At 40.7% G+C, this 16,070-nt stretch overlaps 1 protein-coding gene across 2 annotated transcripts; it reads right to left on the bottom strand.

The window, feature by feature from the left end:
* Window positions 1-7,877: 7,877 nt before the first annotated feature.
* Window positions 7,878-15,516, bottom strand: si:dkey-12l12.1. Of its 2 annotated transcripts, none has more exons than XM_046056302.1 (6): window positions 15,468-15,516; window positions 10,112-10,159; window positions 8,879-8,992; window positions 8,409-8,516; window positions 8,169-8,249; window positions 7,878-8,074 (listed from the first exon to the last, which is right to left on the bottom strand). In XM_046056302.1, exons 1-6 carry the CDS (start codon window positions 15,471-15,473, stop codon window positions 8,003-8,005), a joined length of 429 nt encoding a protein of 142 aa, XP_045912258.1. In that variant the 5' UTR covers window positions 15,474-15,516; the 3' UTR covers window positions 7,878-8,002. The 2 variants fall into 2 exon arrangements, with proteins under 2 accessions (XP_045912258.1, XP_045912249.1); XM_046056293.1 differs by lacking the exon at window positions 15,468-15,516 and adding an exon at window positions 11,970-12,223.
* Window positions 15,517-16,070: the final 554 nt, after the last annotated feature.

The raw sequence follows: 16,070 nt of genomic DNA, 5'->3' as shown, positions 1-16,070 counted from the left end.
TTACTCTCAAAGTACTTACACAGAAATAGACATACAGCTAAGAACAAGGACAACAAAGCTGAACAAAGGTAAACATGTAACTCTTTTGTGCACACAAGTGGGCGAAAATGTCTTTACACAAGTCAGACTGTTTCTATAAATTGTAAACAAGAATAAAATTGTGCAACAGTGCAGAGTGTAAATATTGCTGGAATAAATATATTCTTTATGTACATGAACTATAAACTATAGCTGCTGTATTTAATTTAGAATTTGTAGTTGATGTTAAATGTTACAGGGTGGTTGTGTGGGGATTGTTTCTGACACTACTGACAGGTTAGCCCTGAGAGCTAAGATAAACCAGTGTCAACAGTGTCCTGCTCATATGAGTACTCATTTTTCTCTTTGACAACCACAGCAATGGTACCTCTAGTCAGCATGGGGTTTGGATGGAAGTAAGCTACTGAATACAGTAGGCAGTGACACTGAGACAAAGAGATCTTGTGTCTATTAAGTTCTGACAGAAAGTGAATTAACTTTCAACTTTGTGTCCTGGTTTGTTCGCCTGTATGTGAGGAGCAAAGCCAAAGTCTCTTGAGTGGTCAATCAGGGGAACCAACATCGCAGGCTGCACACAGACCTTTATATCTCTTTTGAAATTATGCCAGAGCAGAGGGGCGGAGGTTCAGAGATTCCTGTGTGTGGAAGTGCTGTCTTAAACACTCCTTTATCTCCTCTCCCATTGTGCAGCTCAACAGCAGCTAAGGAGGAACATGGAGTAACTGAGCTGGTCCAGCATGTAACACTCTATATTAAGTATTTCAACTTTATTTGCCACTCGTTAACTTTTAATATCTTTCTTTGTTAGTACACATAATTTTACGGTATAAAATTTGAAAACATATAATGTGTTGTCACTTTATGTGCACTTTGCTGCTCTTATATGTGCTGTAGTGTTTCTCTACATGTGCCATGCACATGGGCAAAACACATTCAGATTATTGCCCTCAGTAAAGGACAATAAAATTTTGAATCTTAATTTTAGAACTAATATTTCAATTTCAGCTATGTACACTGAAATTCCATGATACTTCTTATGCAAAGATCACATTTCTGCATGAAATTTTTAGGTAACATTCAGCTGTAGATGAGCAGAACAAGAAATCCTGGTACTGGAAAAGCTCACAGGAATGCAATATCATGTTCAACATTCTTGCATTAAGAATTTATCCGGTTGTTGGAAAATGGAATTTAAGTAAAGCTGAACTGTCATCCAGCCTGTTCATAGACATCTCAGTGGCATTACAAATGGATGATGCAACATAGATAGAACTTCTGGAGTTACGAGTTATTTTTCCTCTCCCTTCTTACACTTCATACTTGAGCTGTAGTGTACAGAGATGCTGAGAGGCCCAAGCGTAGCTACGGTACGCGTGACCAAATGATTTATTGTCCTCTCGGGAACCCTAAAGCGCCACCCGCTCTGCAGTTTTGAAACATCCATTCATGATGTCAAAATTCAGTGTGAGACCATACTCTTGGGCCAACAAGCCTCCCCTCTCTCTCTCTATGTAATGTTCAGAGTGAGATTTAGCCTCCAGTATTAATATGTTTTTGCCCTGGCAGACCTCATGGACTTGGAGTTGAACTTTGGGAAGTTTCTGAGCTGTGGGCACAATTGCCATAAAAAGACATTTTTCTCCTCTTTTTATTACTGTCAGCTTCAACAGCCCCTCATGTCTTTCCCTCCACAGAACATTTGGTATTTTATTCTCTATTGTACCTCAGTGATGCTGACTGATGTGTTTTTTGATGCGCTCACTGCAAAGCTTTTGACAGATAATAGAGAGATAAGGATGTGATATAGAGATGGAGGCATTTACAGACTGAGATATAGGAAGAAAGGAATGAAAAGGCATAGAGAATTTCTGTCAGCAGTCTGTGCTACCTTGCCAGCCTTAATCACTCCCAGTAATCAGAAGGTATTTTGTGCTATTTTGCTCTTTTAAAATTACTTCTACATGCTAGTCTGGCTTGGAAAGTGGAAGTAGGTTTCCTTTTCCAACCACAAGCTAAAAGTACTTTTCTCCTTATTTCCCACCAAAGGTCCCTGAAGTGGTTTGTGGACTTAAAGACAATGACCTAATGTGTTATGCTGCTAATATTTCCTGGCCCAGAGATTCCATTACTCTGCTACCCTTGAGGAATGTAACTGTAGAATGTAATGTTCCTTTACGCCCTTGTTTTCATCTACAGTACATAATTGTGCCACTTCAGAGCCTTCGTAATTTTCACAAACGGTTACAAAGTCAATGAAGTGGTGACTGGAGGCTATTTCCAGCTGACATTTTGTACCTCCCTAGCACATTTTACCTCTTTTGGCCTGCTCATCCCTCCCTCCTGACTGAATCTCCAGGTCTGAGGAGACACGGTTTTCTTTCAAAGACTTTATAAGACGTTTTTCAACTCTGTGGCTCCATCTTAAATGAGTCAGGCTGATCTGAATTCTTCCCGTGCCTGTCCGACTCCCTGCGCTGCCCCCTCAGCTCCTCTCTTCACTGACAGCTCTGTCCACTTCACAGCCCGCGACGACCTGCATGTCATACCAAAGAGAAGGAAGAATGAGAGGGAGAAAGCTCACGTTTCAGCCCACTTGGCTCAGGCTGAGCCAAACCTGCCTCGCATCCTTTATTCCCATATGAATCCTTTGTCCTGTTTTTGCAACTGCATTAGACCGGTCTGGTGATTGATTCACAGCGATTTCTTTACCAAGTTACCAGCCATATATATGACGCGTTTGCTTATTATTGCTCATGATAGATTTTTAAGAAATGCTGGTTTCTCAATTCTCTCTGCCATCCTATTCTAATGTATATCTATGAAATTGAATCATCCTGTCTGAGAGTATTCCCTTCTTAATAAATCAGCTTTCTGTGGACCTATACAGTGGGCAGCGGATCAAACTCAGCAATATTTTCTGCTATAATGTACTGAGCAGGGCAGAGATTGGGCCATGGCAGTGACTCAGCACACATCCATCATCTTCACAAAGAGACGAATTGCCCAGACAAAATCCTGCATTTTTCTTTCAGCTGTGCTCATCTCAGCGCTCGGGTTTTACCTCAATTTTCAGATTTCTCTGGCAATATTCGCTCCAAAGCAAAAGGCATTTGTTGCCTGTGAGTTACTAGCAGTGAAGGATGTGGGGACTCCTGATGCCTGAGCTGTCAAGATCAGCATCAGCATGTTGCCATTGGCATGTGAACCCTTTGTAAAACCAATCTTGGTGAAGATTGTGATATCTTTGCTTCTATAGGGTATAAGGAAATTCTTTAGAAACCTTTTTAAATACATTTGATGAACTTAAAAATGCATGGTGGTCACATTTAAACCAACACTGTTTTTTCTCAATTCCTGACATTTTATGATCAGTTATTTTCCAAAAGTAGTTAGTTGGCAACTGCCTGTCCTAATCACTTGATTTTACATAATTTCACTATTTTGGGAAATAATTTTATTTACATAAGGAAACTGCTACCACACAAGATTCTCAAGCCAGGAAACTATTATTACTACTATTATAACATGGACTGCACTGGTAACAGGGGGAAACTGCTAGGCTGGCTCTCTCCAAAGTCATCAAAAGCCATCTCCCAACATAGATAAAGTTCACAAATATAGGCTCTCGGTTCACCTTATATCTTGTTTGTTTAATCTCAACAAAAAAGGGAGAGTAAAAGCAACAATTTGCAGTTTTAAATTTTTTTTAAAATCAATTTCTAGACTGGGACAAGTCACTTCCTGAAGCCTTGTCGTGGCCATGAGGTTTACCAGGCAACCAGCAGAGACTTGAGCTTCTTCCTGCTTCCAGTCTATAATATATTTATGCTGAGCTAAGCTAATTGTCTCCTGGTTGTACCTTCATATTTAGCATAACAAACATGGTATCACTTTTCTCATCTAATGCAAAAAAGTTCCCAAAATGTTGAATGACTCCTGTAACCAAACACTGATTTTCTGAATTCCTGGCATTTTATGTTGATCCATAATTTATTCCTAACAGAAACCATGTGTTGTCCATAAACTCTATATTTGTAATGTGCAGCCTACCATCTACAACGTTCACTACATGAATGTATCAACATTTTGCCTGTTTGAACGGTTATGGATGCCATTATAGAGTTTTTGTAGACATATGTAAACTGAAGGGATTGCAGATGTCAGACTGCCTCTGGGTGTGCAGACAAAGGCTTTGCCTGGAAAAGTTAATGAATTGCATTGGCCCATAAATAACCCTCGGCCTGCCATACACACTGAAAGGTCAGCAGGCTGATATATTGAGCTGACATGAAAACGCTGTTACTAAGGACTTACACATATCACATACATACATCTCTGTTCGTCTCGCTCTCCCTCTGCCTTTTCTTCATTAGGGCCCGAGTGATGCGACAGGGCTGGGCCGCTGTGACAGCAGTTAGGGGAATTTTTGACAGGCTGAGTTAGGGAGGCTGTTCGTGGAAGGTGATGTCAGGCGAGAGAGGAGTGACACGAGGTGAGGGAAGACAGCCAACACCCTGCATCTGATCTGATGGGAAGTGGCAGGAGATGAAGAGAAGGAGGCAAATTCAGCCTGAAAGCGTGGTCATAGTCTGAGGTCAGCGGGCACAGAGAAAAGACGAGGGGCACCACTCCAGGAATACTGAGTAGGGAATAACTCATCTTCACTGTCAATCATAAAGAGATCACACTTGCTGTGATACTTTCTTTATTTTTACAGCCGTCATTTTCGTCACATATGCTAACATTATACCGAACAAAGTGATGATCTAGGAACAGAGCAACACACAATGTAGTCTGCCAAGCCAAAAAACACAAGCTGTCAGACAGGTTGTAAACAAGCCAGCAGTTTAACCAAATCAAACCAAAAACTGTGTGCATGCACGACCACTCTAAGTAAAATGGGTCAACCATGTACCAATAAATTGTGATAGATGTTGACAACAATTTTATCTTGTTTTCTCTTTCAAATAAGTTATTTTCATTTGTTCTTTGGACTCATTTTGTTTTTTTTTTACACAAACCTGTCAGTAGTGAGTGATATTGGTCTCGCCAACGCCATTTCCTGTTGACAGGAAAGCTGCTGTAGCAGTTTCTATGAGCAGTTTAGCTAACGTTTTTGTCACATTAGTTTGTAAACGTTTTGGGGGAATACGCTTCTTACAGAGAGTTAGATAAGAAGATTGATTCCAGTCTCACGTCTCCACAGTCTTTGTGATAAGCTAAGTTAGCCAAATAAGCAGCTGTGTTGGAGACAACCACATTTGTCACAATTTTTCTGGCGCTATTTTTTAATTAATGCTGACCTTCCCAATCATATTACCTCCTACGTAGCTGTGAATGATTAATTGTTTTTCTAGATGGGAAGAACAGCATTTAGATGTCTAAATAAATAACATCAGAAGTGGCCAGTGATTTAGAAGTCTGGGAGCAGGCGAAGTTTGGGTTTGTTTAAAACCTGTGTGATCATCTGACTGCCCGGTTTCTTGCCCCATAATAATTTTTTTAGCTATGTCGCCATTTTCCCCTGATTTCAGCAATATATCGTTGAGTCCAATTTATCACCAATTCAAATGATGGCCAAAGCTACAAAAATACCTAGTTTGTGCTACACTGGCGACAAACTTGCTACCCACAGCTAACATACAACTTGTTTGTGACTGTCTTTTCCCACATTGCATGTTGTTTGGGATGACATGCTCCTGTCAACAGAAACTAATACTTACGCTGTGGTTTCCACTCCTTGAAAAGGATGTTGACTGTAAGCTGCTAACTACATCTGAACCTGACTGAGCTTTTGTGGGAAATTCTGACATATCACTCTGCACCGTTTCCTACCACAATCTTATAGATTGTAGGCTTCCAAATGAGTTTGTTCGTAGTGATTATCATCAGCTTTGTTCTCAAGGGGATGGCTGAACCCAGAGCAGAACGGAAACAATGCCACACACCATTACACAACCGCAACGACTGAAAAAAAAAAAAAGCTATAAGGATTCACTTTGGGTTGACCACACACAGTGACACATGGTCAGACTGAAGTCTGAACTTTAATTTAACAGTTACATCACCAGAGGAAATGGGTTTATATGGGCGATTTCTATTTGTAACGTGTTTGTGGACGGTATGGCTTTTTAGGATGGATCTGTTTGTGTGTATTTGTGTGCCCTATCTGCAACACATTCAGACACTTCTGCCTCGTTCCATCAGGTCATCAACAAGGAATTTCCCAGGATGCATTAGCCCAAGGGTACGGTCAATCAGTGATACACTGCTGGCAGCTGTCAAAGCAGTGTGTGTATGTGTGTGGGTTTGTGAGTATTTGTTTGTGTGTGTGAGATGATGACAGGGTGTGAGCTGAGGCTGTCTCTCTCTTGTTGCCTCTAAATAAGAATAATAGGATCTTGGTTTTTATCAGAGCATTGCTGTTTCTGAGAAATCACAATGGCGTCCTGTGGTGGTTTGTCACCAAGGCGACACCGAGACGGTTCACAACCAGCTAATCAAGGTTATCTGATGACTGTGTCAGCAGCTCGGGACCTTACACAATTCTCCCATAGCGTGGCATATTCAGAATCAATTATGTGCTTCAGGGAAAATGCCAAGTTTATAAATAACATTTTGTTTTTGTTTTTTCCCCCCTTTCTCGCTGTTTGTGTCTATAAAACCATAATAATGAGATTGTGAGCATACCTTACGTCACAACCTGAGGGCTTTGATCAGTAAATGAGCAGAGGATGAGTCATCCTATTCACTTAGATTGCCTTACACTTTTACACAGCCTCATTTTCCCCATCAGATTGCCTCAAACTCTTTTTTCTGATGGCATCACTTTGGGTGGGACTGAGTACATAGCTATTATTTTGCTGTTTTTATTTTTAACCCGACATGCACTCATCACAGTACAGTGCTGTTTTTCTTCTGAGCCGTGCAGCAGGTGGTTAGTTTAATCTGATATGCTGTAAATAGGTAGAGACCCAGATGCAGAACAGCCCACAAAAATCAGATTTTGTGCACACATTTGCGTCAGTGTCCTGCTGAAATACTCCAACAAATCTTCTCGCCCAGACCATACTGTGTTTCCATTTCTGGCCAAATGAATTAAAAACAACACAAGATATTTAAATAGACAAAGTTTGACTCCTGAAACAGATGGTCTGTACTACATTTAGATTTCTTTCTCTCTCACACAGACACACACAGGCTATTTCCCCTTGGCTGCTGTAATGTAAGTGGATTAAGGCCTTTCAGAGAAAAGAGGTGCCTGCTGGTTTATCCTGCTGCCATCTTTGCCAACCGTGCACCACCTGTAACACTCGCCATCTGTAATTGGGGACTTAGTGGTGTTTAAACCCCATGATACTTCATTTTATGAATCCGTCGTAGCAGTTTTGCAGATACTTGTGGGAAAAGTAACATGTTATTCTGGGAAGGAGAGAGGGAAAGACTGAGCTGCTACAAAAACTGTTACACAATTCTTTATGGAGAAAACTATTTTAAAGAGAAGGCTCCAATGGAGCATAAAGTGTTTAATGTTTAAAGACTTTTACACCATATGTCTCTACTAAACTTTTATTGAAATCTGACACAACACAAGAAATATTTCTGCAAAAATATACCCCCAATCTTCATAAGGAATCTGTGATTAAATAGGTTACAATAGAATGGCAAACTAGAATATTATTATTGGATCTTTTATGATGATTTTATAACATGCAGGAATATATTAGAAACTTAAAATAGTATATAAAAAGTATCTGTAGACTGACTGATAAAAGTAAGCTAGCTTACAGTTGAAACAGCAAACTTCAAAAAGACTCAGACCAAATAAACAGTTCTTATTTCAAATGTCAGATTGTCACACCAATCTACAGTTTGTTTACGTGTTTTATTTGGGTAATGTGGACACATCTGTACTGTGCGCACCCTTTGTTAGGCTTTGCCAAATTTTTGCTGAAAGAAAATTTTATTCTGCAGCACTCATCTTCCGTATGCTTCTTTTGGGTCTGTCGTTCTGTCCATCATTCAGTGGATCTCCCTGGAGAGCACAGAGCACATAAATACTGAGTATCAATATTCATCAAATGTAGTAAATATGTGTTTAGGTGAATAAACACTATTCAGTGACTCACCAGGACAGAGAAAGCCCCAGAGCGACCTGTCTTCCCCCTTTTGGGTGGCTCGATCTTCACCTGCCTCCTCGCTCGGACCACCTGGAAGTAAGATCCCACACAGAAGAGGGTTGGGTCTTAACAGGTGACATTGTCTGATGATTGTGTGACATCAAAAAGCCATTTCAGATGAACACAATATACTGGGTGAGTAGACCGAACTGATCCAATAAAATTGAGTAAGGTGGCCTTATAACTCACCTGTAGGGGGTTGGATTTCTTGTCGTTGAGAAGGAGGGAGTAGGAGCCCACGCGGGATTTAGGCTTTTTCTTCGCAGCTTGAATCAAGTGTCGCCTGGACCTATCAGTCTAAGAAGCCACAGACACAGCAATAGGTATTTACATCGATACACACTGTACACACATTTGTACTCTCTTTGAATCCACTTAATTGAATATGGAAAACAAACCAGCACAGTTTTTTTTTAGCATTACATAATTATCTCCCTCTCAGTGCAGTAAGTTTCTCTTATATGCTACTTTTTTTAGTGAGCAAATACTGTGGTTTCTGTGGATCATTTCTGTATTTCAGCACACACAGATGACACAGTATGACTAAAACTTTACTCGGCATTTGGCGGCAGCAGCCACCGCTGTAAACCGGTCCCCACCTCCCTCGCATTTGGCTTTTGCTCACTCTGACTCCTGTGTGACTAACACAAGCGGTTTACCTGCTGGATGAGAGTATTAGGGAAGCCTTTGACAGAGACGGCCCCAGGCAGGCTGGAGTGGCTCATGTGGGTGGGACCCCTCCGCTCCAACTGTCTCTTACGTCTGAACGAAACCTGCAAGGGTGAGACAGTCACAACCATATCCACAGCCACAGAGGGAAACAACAAGTCCTGCACGTCTCCCTGCGTGGTAAAATGTATGAAGTCTTATGTGAGGTGGATACTAAGCGGAGGATGTTGTTTTTGTTTTCCTCTGGTCTGCTCTGTTTGCTCTCTTCCCTTTCTCATCCTGTACTGTCCTGCTTTGTACTGTCAGTCTCCTTTTTTTATTGGCAAATACGGAGAGGAAACTGCAAAATTATTATTGTCAGTGGCCCGGCAATTTCCTGCTTTTCTTATTGATCTGCACATAAAGGAAACACTGCTATTGATCCACCTGTTTTCCTAGTAAATGTGGACTGTCACTTTGAGGCACAACAGGTTTCAGTTTGCCAATTAGGACATGGGTACATTTATAACGGTACCGCAAGACCGTCCATCAATGCTTTATGTAAGTGTGGAAATAAAAATACTGTTTCCAGCACTGGATATTAACTTTCTACTCTGTCAAATTTTTCCATTCTGTTGAAAACAAAGTAAACTACAAAATATTTGCCTGGCAATCATTCGCACTGACATTTAAAGTGCTTACAGTGATTGCTGTTGGCCAACATTTTAATGATAATTTTAGTTTTTTATTATGGAATGAAGTTTGTGGAATATTTGAGAGTTCACCGTGGCACAACAGCTGTACTGTTTGGAGTTGAAGGATAATTGCAATATGCATATTATGTTCTTGCAGGGACTTAAGTAACTTTCCAATTTCAAACACGGCCAGATAGCTTTGTCGCATCACATCATATCCCCACATGGATCAGTAATATAGTTATCTAACTATTCAGCCTATTCAGTAATATAGTTATCTAACTATTCAGTTTGCATGGATTAGCATACCTGTGTTTTGTGTTATATAAGAAAAAATGACCTCAACAGCCCATCTGGTATTTTGTTTCTGCATCATCTTTCTTGTACCAAGACGTCTTTCCCCTTATCCTTTGCATGCTGTGGCTTTCCTATGAACATTAACCAGACTCCTTCAGTGTTAAACCTGCTCTGAACTGGAAATCGAGGACCTAAAGTATTCAGATTGAAGCAATAACCGTGAGTAGGATATGAGTGAGTGTTGGAACATACCTGTGCATCAGTTAGGGGTAGCGCCCTCTGCTGCTTCTGATCATCATACTGAGGAGAAGAAGAAAATCAAGTCAACACAGCTGTTTTATTGTTTTCAGTACAAAAGTGAATTTACATTAATTCAAAGAAATTAATATTCTTACACTGCAGCCCAGTTCAATACACTGTTTTCATGCATGGTGCACTAGCTACTGTTAGTGCTGTAAAAAGATGACCTGTGCATTGTGAATGTGTGACCATTACAAAAACGTAATAGGATAAGTTTTTATTTAGTTGCGTGAAAATAGTCTGCTGACCCAGACAAACCAGGCCAACAAAATGTCAGAATGTATGTCATTACTTAACAAATAATTCTTCAGCACCAAAGACACCAAACATGGCAGCATTTTTTGGTGGAAGCCGCAGCTGTGACCTCTTCATGAAATTCAGCTGTATAGTGTGTGTGTGTGTGTGTGTGTGTGTGTGTGTGTGTGTGTGCGGGCGCGTGCGTGTAGGATTTTAAGAAATATTCAGCCTCCAAACCTGCTACAATCCATCTGGCTTTCTGCTGTTGCGCACGTTATGTGTTGATGAGTCCCATAAATGACTCATTTAATGTATTCCACTCCATAATAAACACAAGTGATCTTGGTGGGAAAAGGCGAAACACAAGTAAACTAAACCAAATGCACCCTGTGAAAAGATGCTGCATCGGGTATTAGTTACCTCACCACATTTGAAGCTTAAAATTGCGCTTCCTGTAATTACAATACAAATAACTACTGCAGAAATGCACATATGCTGCCCAAACTCCCTCAGATGGAACAGAATTCCCAATGAAAACTCTTTCATGTGTGGGTGAAAATCCTCCTCTCTCCTCCTGCAGCTGTTGAATTCGTTGTCCAGAGGAGGGTGATTTCTTTGGACAGAACATGAGGACTGTCCACAGAAAAATGCTAGCCACAAGTTTAAAGTATAACAGCCACTACCCACATGAAAAGCCAAAAAGGGAGCAGAAAGATTTTGTTCCACAGAGGGGTGTATTTTTGGTGCGTTGGCATTATGGCTGTAAAAACCATTACAATGAGACTTTGTTTCTGTTAGAAAACCAATGATACGTCTCCTACCATCTTGAAACACACTTGACCACTATTACCGTCACTGATGCCTCTTTCAAAGGAGTCAGAGAACATACATTCCAGCAGAGTTACTGGCTTCCTCTGACCTGAGCTGTATAAACACTGACCACACTATGTCTGAAAACAAACTGAATCAGTATGCTACCGGTCATTTCAGCCGAAACTGAAAGTACAAACTGTTAAAGATTATTATTCTTAATATTCTTCTTATTCAGGAATTATACTGATCGATAAGGTGAATTCTAAATTATTTCCCTTGTTAAGTCTATACCAATCACATGGAGGAAATGATGGTTAAAAGAAGCTGATCAGATAGAGACAGATTTTTAAGTCAACTGAGAAATGGCTTCTCCAAATGAGGCTGAAAGAAATGTCTAAACTAATTTGTGATACACTCTAATTTAAAAAGAATTATTCTCTTATAATTCAAATCAGACTGACTTAACATTAACATTAGAGATGTAGCCCCACTTTTCACTGCCTGCATGCATAACATAAGATGTTCTGTAGCGTCCTTGCTGGAGAAAATGCTGATAATTCAGATTCTTTTCACTTTCATTCGAGAGAAGGGTTAGTTATTATGTAGTTTGGTCCAGAAAACAACATTTAAAAAGACTCAAACAGGCTGCACTTACCTCTGTAGCGTCACAACAGCACAGATGATGACTGATACATAATGAGCACCTTGGTTACCACTCTCCTTCCCTAACTATCACATCCATTAGCAGTGTGTCTCTTACCTGTCCGTCTGCGGTCTGTCCGCTGACACAAAGCTCTCCCTGTGTTGCTCCTGAGCAGTCAAGAGCATGTGACAGCAGGCTTGCCTGCAGGCAGAGCACGCACAGCCAGATAGTAAACCCCATGATCCAGGCAAGAACTCGAGTGTTCCCAGCCCTTGTCAGCTCCCTGCTTTATACTCTCTGCTCTGCTAATGGGGAACAGATGCAGGGGAATGGGAGGCCATGCCAGCTTCACGCAGACAAACAGCCCACCACATGCCTGTGCTACGCGCCAGCCAGTGGCCTGCGGTCCTGCAGAAACATGTCAGACATCTTGAGGGGCCTCCCCTTTAAAGACGGCCTCCCCCTATCCCACTACCCCTACCCAAAGAGGAGTTTGAAAGACATTTTCCACTTATGCCTGCATTGCTTATGCCAAAGTTTGTGTGTGCTTGTGTGTGTTTGTAAATAAGGGAGAGTGCAGAGAAAGAGAGAGGAAACTTGTGTTGTCAAACCTCTGTACATAACAAATGAAAAATTGGTGGTTTGGTTCTTGTAATATCTTAAATAAATGTTGCATTATGCAGAGAATTTGTCTCCTGACTCAGCGTAGATGAGATGCTTTCTACATGTATAGGTACAGCAGTAGCTGTTACAGTTGTGCACTGATCCAAACACTTCAGCAAGCCTTTTAGAATTACAGTAATTAGTCCTCAGTAGACTTCTCATTGGAATACATAGCAGCTATAAACACAGTCAACCCATCTTTCAGCTTGCAGACTTCTGTTGACTGAACACTGGCACAGAAGGTGAAATTGTCAGATGTGGATAAAAATCACTAGTCTGTTATGACTCAGGGAAACTATCAACAGGGCAAGAAGAAAATGAAAGAAAAAGAAAGAAACGTCTCTAAATTGTACAATATGTTATGTATTATCTGGAAAGAGGCCATATAAGCTCTGTGGGAGCCTTTAAAACATAGCACACCATAAAGAATGTATCTCCTGATGGGGCAAGTTGTATATGAATAGGCACCCTGTCTCAAGGTGTATTACAGGATGGAAAGAGTGAGTGGGAGCGAGAGAGACGAGAAAAAAGTCTGATGTCTTCAGCCTCAGGCTCCGTGCCACAGAGGAATTGTCTCCCGCTATGACTGAAAACATGCACTGCTGTGAAAATAGAGGAAATTAAAGTGTCATTTCCGGTCCAAGACATGCCCACATACCACTTTCCTGTCCTCTAGCATATCAGTGAAAGATGTTTCTTCTTACGCAAAAAGTTTCAAAACATTGTGAAAGCATTTGTAATGTCTCTGACAATTTCCCAGTGAGTCACAGTTTGAGTGGGGAGAATAAAAGATGGTTATTTATCCTCATCCCCAGGTCCCAATCCCTCCTCCCCATTTTTTCTTAGATATCTTTGACACTGTGTAGGAAACAGTGTTACAAACGTTTCCCTAGAGGTTCAGCAAGACCAATGAAGATAGCTGCTCGTGAATGGTTTGAATTTATGGAGGGGATGTTAAGTCAGGAGAAAGGAAGGAAAGGAAGAGTGAAAAATGACCTCAAAACAGCAAACACTGCTTTACTTGGCAGCCAATCCAAAATGGACTCAAGTCTACAAGTGGACAAACATGTCAGCCACTTTACTGGACAGACCAAGCAATTCATTTTAGTGCCAATCCTACTGAGAATCACAGTCCGTGCTTTAACAAAACATCAGATGACTTCTTGTAAGACATGTCGAAATCATGTTACCAAGGTTACAAGTTTGCATTAACCTCTCACAATCCACAATGTGGCCTAGTAAAGAGACAGCAATCACAGCAAGGGAGAGTTAAGCTGATGATACACGGAGCAACTTTTAGAGCAATGGTGCTGGGCAATGTTACTGTCAATGGTAATGAGTAAAGATCACTACTGTAATCCCCTTCCCCCACCACTCCGCCACCCTCCCCGCACCACCGCTATCTGTTCAAAACATAGTCGGACTTGCCACCAGCAACATTGCCCAGCAACATTGCTCAAAATGTTGCCCCGTGTATCATCAGCTATCCTTCATACTTCAATCCCTGTTCTTCACTCTACACTTTCAAGTTTAAAGTAACTTTTTAATGCATCTCACGGAGTTAACTGTAAAAAATTACTATTCAGAGCCACTCTCAGTATTCGTCTCCCTTGCCTCCCTATTGGAAGTGTCATTCATCAGTGGCTCTGCTTTGAGCTGCTGTCAATGCGTCCGAGGATGATGCTCTACAGATAGCAGCTGTTGCCCTTGTGAAAAAGAAATGAAAAGACAGCTTTTTTTACACTGCACACTGCCTGCTCTCACCAAAGACAAGAAGACAGGTAATTTGTGACACATAAATACTTGTAGAAATGTGTTTGTGTCTGTGTGTGAGGGTAAGCAACAAAGCTGTTTGGCAGCAGGATGAGAGATGAGAAAAAACAGGAAATGTGATTTAGGAAACAACATCTGGATTAGGAGACATGACTCATGGATGTAATGGATGTTTTGGATTATGTAATTGAAACATTGACTCTCTTACTGCCGCATTTGTTAAAGGGTTGGTTCACCCAAATTACAGAGAAAGATTTTCTCACTTAACTCTATTTGTACAGATAGTTTTGGTTGTATTTGCCCAGATTTTTTAGATATCTGTGTCTGGAAATATCGCCTCTGCCCTAATTCTATGGAAGTTACAAAGATCAACTTTCAAGAAACATTGTCTCTGTTAGGCTACTCTGTGCAATCTACAGTGAAGCATTTTTTCAAATAAGAGCTATTAGGATTGGTGCAAAATAAGTCCTTATGAAGACTATTAACATAGTGGCAGTAGAGGTGAGTTAACCTATTTGTTTTGTTGAGATGGTTTAATAGTTTGAGCCTTCTTGCAGCTACAGCCAAGAGACAGTTAGCCTAGCTTAGCATTAAGACTGGAAACAGGGAGAAACAGCTAGCCTGGTTCTGTGCAGCTAAAAAATACGTGCACCTCTAAAGAAACAAGATATAACTCTAATTGAGCATTAGAGTTGCTGGTCAGCGGATTTAGTAACCTATGAACAGAGCCAGGCAAGCGGTTTCCCCCTGCTTCCGTTCTTTATACTAAGCTAAGCGAATTGGTCACTAGCTTGAAACTTAATGTAAAGACAGGGGAGTGGTATGGGTCTTCTCATCTAATCTTTGGCAAGAGAGTAAATCTGCATTATTTCCCAGAACATCTATTCTGTTGAAATCATTTATTCCCTAACAGATGTGTCCAGAAAGAAAATCAAGCAAATTTTTGTCTTTACTCATTTGTGTGAATTTGATCTGAACCCAAAATAGCCAATGTACCAATTGTACATTAGCTGTAAGCTAGCTAGCAAGGTATGCACCAATGTGCCTGTTTGTTTGTGTTTAGCTCAGCCTTTGTCTGAACTCAAAACACTTGTCTTCTTTAATCCCGTCCTGTCTCTCTCCTTTTTTTGTCTCTGTACATTTAAGAACCAGATTTATAAAGTCATAAAACTCACGCACATGCATCTTTGCATCACTCTGTGCTGTCCAAAGCGCGGGTGTGCTTCTGATCGTGTCTTCCCATTGCCTTTGCAGGCACACTGCCTCTAAACATAAATTTACTCAGCATTCTGTCTGAACACACATTAAGAAACAGTCTAAGAAACGAAGAAGATCTGTCTTTAATTTGGAGTAAAACATGTGTTCACCCCCAGCACATAAAAAAGGCTTTATAGAGCAATCGTGTTGTAAATAAAAAACTACAGCTACCCTTTATAGTTCTAAATATGTATTTGTATATGAACACTAAAAACAACTAATAGTCAACGTAAGTGGATTTGCTTCATCCTTGGAGGGCACCTAAAATGTTAATATGCTTCCAGAAGAAATTAACCACTAACACAACGGTCAATGAGCCTTGTTGTGCATCAAGGTGAAATGTGTCCTATTCAAGCCTCCATTTGGCAAAACAAACTCACTCATGCTCCAAATAGCCATAGTTCCTATCATGCTTCAGTGCTATTGTATGAAGATATTGTATGTGTGTGTGACAGATGAAGAGCTCTCGAATGTGTATGAAGGGTAAAACATGAACAGTGTGTGTATACTTTATGTCAGGTCATG

The sequence above is a fragment of the Micropterus dolomieu genome, linkage group LG01, assembly GCF_021292245.1.
Source record: "Micropterus dolomieu isolate WLL.071019.BEF.003 ecotype Adirondacks linkage group LG01, ASM2129224v1, whole genome shotgun sequence".
In the NCBI taxonomy this organism is placed as follows: Eukaryota; Metazoa; Chordata; class Actinopteri; order Centrarchiformes; family Centrarchidae; genus Micropterus; species Micropterus dolomieu.
The sequence above is the reverse complement of the archived record's forward strand: the minus strand, read 5'-3'. Positions and strand labels throughout refer to the sequence as shown.